Source organism: Paroedura picta, chromosome 6, assembly GCF_049243985.1.
Source record: "Paroedura picta isolate Pp20150507F chromosome 6, Ppicta_v3.0, whole genome shotgun sequence".
Classification (NCBI taxonomy): Eukaryota; Metazoa; Chordata; class Lepidosauria; order Squamata; family Gekkonidae; genus Paroedura; species Paroedura picta.
Genome location: NC_135374.1, coordinates 110,907,314 through 110,914,891, shown reverse-complemented (window position 1 = coordinate 110,914,891; position 7,578 = coordinate 110,907,314). Strand labels below are relative to the sequence as shown.

The following is a 7,578-nucleotide window of genomic DNA, read 5'->3' as shown; positions in this document are numbered from 1 at the left end:
ACAACCTTGTTCTAAACACATTTACTTACAAAATAGTTTCAGAGGCAAGTCTGGTCCAAGGCTGTGCTGGCATGCAAGTGCAAAGCGATAACTTGGCCGTTCTTCTCTCCTTGGGCATGCCACCCATCCTAAGCACAAGCTGTCATTATGTGTCTGTGGACTTTTTCCCTGAGCAGAAAGCTTTTCTGTAGTAGAACAGGTGAGGGATGAGCCACTGTCTGAAACGCAGAGCTAAAATCAATTTATTTTAGGAAGAGAGATGCTTAAAGAATCTTAGGATCTCATGGCAAACTGCAAAACGAGCACAGCAGACGGGGATTAGCCTGCCTGGCCTGCAAAATTTTACGATGTATTGTTCATCATTCCAGCACAATCAGCAGTGGATGCAGTGATATTTGAAGTCAATTTGTGACCGTTCCTGGCTTCTACAGACTCCATCAATTCTCAAGGTGCTATTTTTTTATCGGCTGTGTCACATGACAGATTTCCTACATGGGTTATCGTTCTCACATAGAGGGACAAATTGCCTAGCAATACTCACGTGATTTCTCTTTGAGCACAAATAATCACCATTATCCGAGCCAGTCAAAGACATTTTTAATGCAAGTCATCACACGGTCCTTGCATTTTGAGAAGTTTGGGTGGAGTAACCGGCCAGGCCAGAATTCTCTCTTAAAATGGCCATGTAATTAGGTAAAGGTAAAGGTATCCCCTGTGCAAGCACCGGGTCATGTCTGACCCTTGGGGTGACGCCCTCTAGCGTTTTCATGGCAGACTCAATACGGGGTGGTTTGCCAGTGCCTTCCCCAGTCATTACCGTTTACCCCCCAGCCAGCTGGGTACTCATTTTACCGACCTCGGAAGGATGGAAGGCTGAGTCAACCTTGAGCCGGCTGCTGGGATCGAACTCCCAACCTCATGAGCAAAGCTTTCAGGCAGCTGCCTTACCACTCTGCGCCACAAGAGGCTCGGCCATGTAATTACTTATGTTTTAAGGCCTCAGACAAAGCCCTTGAAGGAACTGAAGTCATCCCCTTCTTCCTTTGCCCTCAATCGCTCCCAGCATTAGGCTCTTCTCCAGGGAGTCCTTCCTTCTCATGAGGTGGCCAAAGTATTTGAGTTTCATCTTCAGGATCTCGCCTTCTAAAGAGCAGTCAGGGTTGATCTCCTCTAGGACTGACCGGTTTGTTCACCTTGCAGTCCAAGGGACTCGCAAGAGTCTTCTCCAGCACCAGAGTTCAAAAGCCTCAATTGTAAGCTGCTTCAATTGTAAGCTGCTGATAGTGAAAAGCTTGGTATAAAAACAAACTCATCTATCTAAATCCTTTCAATTGGCCTGTATTGAATGTTGTCTTCAGCACTGCAGCCCAAGCAACTATTCTGAAAGGCCAGCATTATATGAAAGTACAGAAATGTAAATTGGGGGAAGGGAGGGGGGAGAAGAAGAGACAAAAGAACCCACAGTCCACACTACTCCAAAGGCTCACTCTCCTTTGCAAAGAGATATTCCTAAATGAGTGGAATTGCTACCAGATTCCTTTAAGAATCTGGGCCAAAAGCCTATAGAATGAAAGGGCCAGTTATCAGTGACATGACCAGCTGACGGCTGGGCACAATTAGCAGCATTTGTCAATCTTCGCAGCGCTACCCATGGAAGACGCAGTTCTCACAGGGTGCCAGCCTCCAGTCTTTGGCACCTAAGGACCCGCAGGGCATAGAGACAAAAAGCCACCCAATATCCATTTCTGTCGTCAACAATGGTGCATTTTATCCACACTGGCAGGACTACAATGAAACTGCTAATCACTGTCAGTTGGCTCATGTCAACATGAGCGCCACCGCAACTGAAACAGCACTATCAGATTCGAGCTGATGGACAAGCCGTAGAGCAGCTGAAACCTAAAGGCTTCTGAGTGGTGAGTCTGTCGGGTAATGCTTGATTAGAACTCAGTGCCTCTTACATCTATGTTGGATTGCTATTAATAGCTGGATTTAGCTTTTTTATGTGCAGTTACAGTCCCCTGCACAGATGTGTAATTCAACCGGTTGCACTGCTTGGAAATGGGATGTTTTGCAGACACATCCCCTATTCACTGCACATGCATGGGGATGTACAGTTTCTCACCAAGAATACGTGACAAATATGTTCCTTTACAGAACTCTGCAGCATGTCCAGAGGAGGGCAACAAAGATGGTGAGGGGTTTCGAGACCAAGACGTATGAAGAAAGGTTGGGGGAGCTTGGTCTGTTTAGGAGACGACTGAGAGGGGATTTAATAACCATCCTCATGTATTTAAAAGGGTGCCATATAGAGGATGGAGCAGAGTTGTTCACTCTTGACCCGGAGGGACGGACCAGAACCAATGGGATGAAATTAATTCAAAAGAAATTCTATCTAAACTCAATGGAACAGGCTTCCTCGGGAGGTGGTGGGTTCTCCATCTTTGGAAATTTTTAAACAGAGGCAGGTTAGCCATCTGACGGAGAGGCTGATTTTATGAAGGCTTAAGGGGGTGGCAGGTGACAGTGGATGAGCAATAGGGTTGTGAGTGTCCAGCATAGTACAAGGGGTTGGACTAGATGACCCATGAGGTACCTTCAAACTCTATGATTCTATGATGGGGCCAGCTACATTTTCACTGGGCAATTAGAAATACGGCAGAATGAGGTCTGTTTGCAAGCAAGACAAATAAAGAGGGGAGCAGACGTTTCATTAAATAAATTTATTTGTTAAAATAATTTAACTCCAAATACAACTGCTGAGTTTGCATTGAGTTCTATGTACAGTTTGATTTCCTTTTTGAAACATCATGATTTTAAACAACTGACCCCTTACAAAACTTGCGGCGGGTTTTTTTGTTTTCCAGTTGTCAGTTGCAAGCGAGCTCAACAATCAACTGTTAAGTATCTTTATCCAACTCTTAGGAAATCCCAAATTGTCTATGGGTAAGCCTAGTCTCAAAAACCACACTGCAATCATTTGAAACCCTGATCGAAAACTGACAAGAGGGGGGAAATGCACGTGAAAATTCCTGCCAAATGTATCTCGCCGGCACAGTTTGTCACTACCGTCTAGCTCAGAGGTGGGCAAACTGTGGCCCTCCAGATGTCCATGGACTACATGAGCTCATGGGAATTGTAGTCCATGGACATCTGGACATGGGAATTGTAGTCCATGGACATTTGGAGGGCCACAGTGAATACTGGCAGGGGCTCATGGGAATTGTAGTCCATGGACATCTGGACATGGGAATTGTAGTCCATGGACATTTGGAGGGCCACTGTGAATGCTGGCAGGGGCTCGTGGGAATTGTAGTCTATGGGCATCTGGACATGGGAATTGTAGTCCATGGATATCTGGAGGGCCACAGTTTGCCCACCCCTGGTCTAGCTGGTGCTTAGAGCACACGAGGAGGAAAAAGCATATATGTCTCCTCAACCTGAACAGAGATTGTAAGTTAAAAAAAAAAGAAAAAAAGGGGGGGGAAGGAAATATCAGGAAGTTTACCCACAGGAAGTTAATGGCAACTTTAGAAATGGAGTGTATGAAGAAGAGTAAAGTTATTGTTGGTCCTGTCGCGAAGAGGACGTCTCTAAAAGCCGCTCTCAATATAGGGAGACATTTTTAAAAAAGAATCCCTTACCTTGAACCTTTTCAGAGATGATGACGGCTTGACTAACGCCCATGAAAAGGAAAAAGGGCAATTAACGCGTCTCCGGAAGGAGCTGCAACGTTATACAATCTAAACGTTTAAAAAGAAAGCCATCTGCAGAAAAATACAGAGCTCTAGGAGAAAAAGCTAAATAAACGGGTCTTTGGATCAAATGATAATATTTTAAGGCATGTCATACCAAAACGAAAATACTATCATTGGAATCTGATCAGGATATAAAATAATGCACTGATCCTTGGTCGGTAACTCCTGGGATGCGTGATGGCACTGCGCACGACGTGTGAAAGTGCTGCCGTGGCCCATTAGGAACACGGCGGGGTGTACCCCCTTGTTCCCAGTGGCACAGAGCTAGGGGTTGCCAAGAGGCTGGCTTAACAGCAGGCTACTGCCTGCCTCATTCCTTGAAATCTTTCTCCAGCCAACAGAAAATATCTTAACATGACAGAGCCACAGTTACAGAATAAGCAGCCGTCACTGCTGGCAAGGAGGGAGGGGGGGCTCAGCCACAGGAGCTGTGGCACCTTTGGAATTGGCACTAGACAATGGGCCACTGCCTGTTTTCCCCTGTGGCTCCCTGTGCTGACCTGAACATGGGACATGGAAGTAAACTCTTTTTGGGGGGAGGGGAAGGAGGAGCCATGTAAATGGGACTCGACCGCAGCCGAAGCATCCCTTTTGCTGATTAAAAAAAAAAAATTAGGACAACACACCCTTCACTGCCCCACTCGTAATGTTTGCAGAGTCTGAACAGCACACAAACTACCTCCTTAGAATGACACGTCACGTAAAACCATTACACTTTTGCAACCACACACAGTGCTTTGTCTCCAAAACTACAGTAAGCTTCACCAAGGCAGTATTTCTCTTTCCTGTTCAGAATACGGTGCTGTAATGACCTCCATGCCAGTTTTCATCATAAACGCGATCTATTTCCCTTCGTCCGTGTTATTCATGTCACTGGTAGGGGTGCCAGCAGGAGACGGGGACTTATTTTTTTAAATTGCTCAGATCACTATTCGAAATTAATGGCCTGTCTGCGGAGGAGAGAACAAGTGATTTCAATTCTGCAGAGAGTTATCTTCTTAAGAGACAAAGCTACTTCTGCAGCGACATTCCTTCTAAAACATTTTAGGTATTGTTGAACTGGTGACTATTCCTTCCCCATCTCCCCCTGCCCCCCTTTGATGCACGCAGGTTTATCAACAGCAGGTGCCACAACTTCACAGGCTGTGCAAGCTGGCTGGGAAGGAGCTACATTTCCAGAGGAGGACACTGTTGTTCATGTCCTACTCTTTGCCTCCTCAGTTATTGTGGGGAAACATGCAAGGACTAAGGCAATGGTGGCCTCTGCTCATCCGCCATCTTTCACTTGTGCCCTGAATGAAACACATTCCGTCACACAAGAAATAAAGTGGCCGAGTGTGGACAAAGTTCAAACACGCATTTTCAAATGCAGTTTCTTTAGACACGCTTGAGATTGCAAGGTGCCCTTCTGCTGAAGGAGGCAAAGGCCTCAGAACTCAACTTCATTACAGCATTTGTAAGAAAGTCACACACGCACAGACGCTCCCACCCACAGGCACACGAGATACACACACGCCTCTCTACTCATCGACACAAAGGAATTACATAGCTAGTTTCACAAGACCGAGAAGCCAAACTCCAGGGTGGCATTTGGACCACAGGCTCAATGGTATTGCATTTAAAGGCCAAATGTTTCCATAAAGGTCCGTCTCAATATCATCAACTCCAGCATTTCAACCCTAGACATTCTTACTGGAAACGTCCTTGATTGTAAGACATCATCAGAATAGATATAACCGGTGCTGTTAAAGTCATGCAAATGATAAGCATTTCACTGCTATGAAAGTGAAGGTCAGAGTCTGAGCACCATTTCAAAACAAGGTTGCCACTCACTTTGTCACGGCAATAACCAGGGCAACGGTATCGCTGTGTGGCAGCATCTGACTAGCATGTGAGGCAACTGAAAAGGGTGGGGGGACACACCGATCTTCCCCCTCCCTCACCTGTGGAACGACCTCACTGTGTATTCAACTTCTGAGCCCAAATAACTCCAACACAGCTAATCCAATTAACCAGGTTGTCAACAATAAAGCTATAAAATGGCAAACGTGACTGTCAAAGGTTAATTGGGGTATCACACCAAAGATGCAGCCCTTGAAAAGGCAAGAAATAAACCGGTACCCTTAAAACTTCTTTAAAAAAAATGCAAGATGCTCAGACTGCCCCTGTGAGTTTTTTGCAAAAAAGGAACTTCTGGATACAACATGGCTTCATTTTCCTTACAAGATGGTATTTGTTAATGTGCTAACATTTTCCTCGTCAGTAAGGCTAAGCGATATTTTTCCCCCCCATCATAGTTCCTCCCCTCCAGGTTCAGGAAAGCGACAAACACGTTTCCTGCTTCACAAACAGGGTTTGTTTGTTTGGTTTCTTGACCGAACAGTATCTGAAGCGATCCATGCCATTTCCGAGCGGCAGAGCAGAATACCGAACACATTCCGACGTCTCGCACAAGACGCTGATTTTTTTTCTCCCCCCAGAACTCCTCTCTTTACTTTCAAGTACTGATGGAGAATTTTTCTTTTCGCATGATGGAATAATAGAACGGAATCAAATTAAAGGGTGGGGAGAGAGAAACAGAATTACATCTATTTGCCAATAATGCTACTAACACTTGTGTCAAAGGTAAAGATGAACTTAGCATATCTGACTGAGTAAACTTGGCCACAAGTGACGAGTCCTGAAATTCAATATGCAGACACTGAAAAGTTCCGTTCATTTTTTATTTCTCAGCAGAGGATGTGCAGAGCGCAAGGAGTCTTTGCTGGTGCTCTCCTTTCCTCCACCATCAGCAACTCTCAATGGGAAGAGGTCAACTGCCGCTGCTTGCTGAGCCAACAAACACCGCTTGTGCTCACCCCGTAAAGCTGTAGGCTGCACTACAGAGTCGCAGGTGAGGAAGATGTGCTCCAGGTAAGTGACCTGCAGAAGCTCACACCCATCAACCTCAGCGTTCTGCTTGGAGTTAATGCTGCTGCTCCGCTATGGATTTCTTCCAACGCGGCCCAACTTAAATCACAAGGCGAAGCAGTCAGGTTCTGTTACCTTTCCAAAAATACAGCAAATTAAGGTCCAACTCCATCATCTGTAACGCTATTGTATATTGCATGCGGAACAACATGGGTCATCTTTATCCGGCTGCGAGGCATAGTTCATCTGTCTGACGATTTCGGCAAACAGCTCGTCCACCATTGTTTTACTTTTTGCAGAAGTCTCCATAAATGGACAGCCCCATTCTTCAGCCAGTGCTCTGCCTTCACTGGATGATACTTCCCTCTCGCTCTCCAGGTCCACTTTATTCCCAACTAATATCACAGGGACTTTCTCATACCTGCAATTAAAACAAAAAAATAGGGTTGGAAAAACTTAGTTGATAAATACATCCCCCACACAGCAGATCTCAAGATGGCACAGTGCTGACCTAGGGAATTTTGATCAGCCATTTGGGGGTGGAGGTGTGTGTGCGTGGGGGGGGGGGGGAATGTGCTTAAGAATTACCATTGTGCAATTGTAAAACTGCTTCACAAGCTTCAAAATGGAGGTCAGAATGGTTGTTCTATGCTTTGAAATGAATTCTAAGGATGCAGTGAGGAGCCATTAAGAACCTGTGTCCATTTCACTTGCTCCTTCTTACCGCTGGTCAATGAGTGTAATTAAAGATTTAGACTTTTGAACCTGTGTCAAATAAGAATGTCAACCAACTCAGCTTATCAAGAGCTTTGTTCCTCCCTCATTTCTCTTCCCTCCTGGGACAGAGAATTCAAGTCAGAAGCTAACACTTATTACTCAATAAATATGGATGTTCATGTACAAACTAAAT

At 45.3% G+C, this 7,578-nt stretch overlaps 1 protein-coding gene across 1 annotated transcript in view; it reads right to left on the bottom strand.

Moving 5' to 3' along the window:
* Nucleotides 1-2,708: 2,708 nt before the first annotated feature.
* RAP2A (RAP2A, member of RAS oncogene family) overlaps nt 2,709-7,578 on the bottom strand; it is a 30,052-nt gene continuing 25,182 nt past the window's right edge. The window contains exon 2 of the mRNA XM_077343917.1: nt 2,709-7,089. Coding sequence (XP_077200032.1) covers nt 6,852-7,089 — 238 coding nt within the window. The 3' untranslated portion in view covers nt 2,709-6,851. The remainder of the gene's footprint in view (nt 7,090-7,578) is intronic.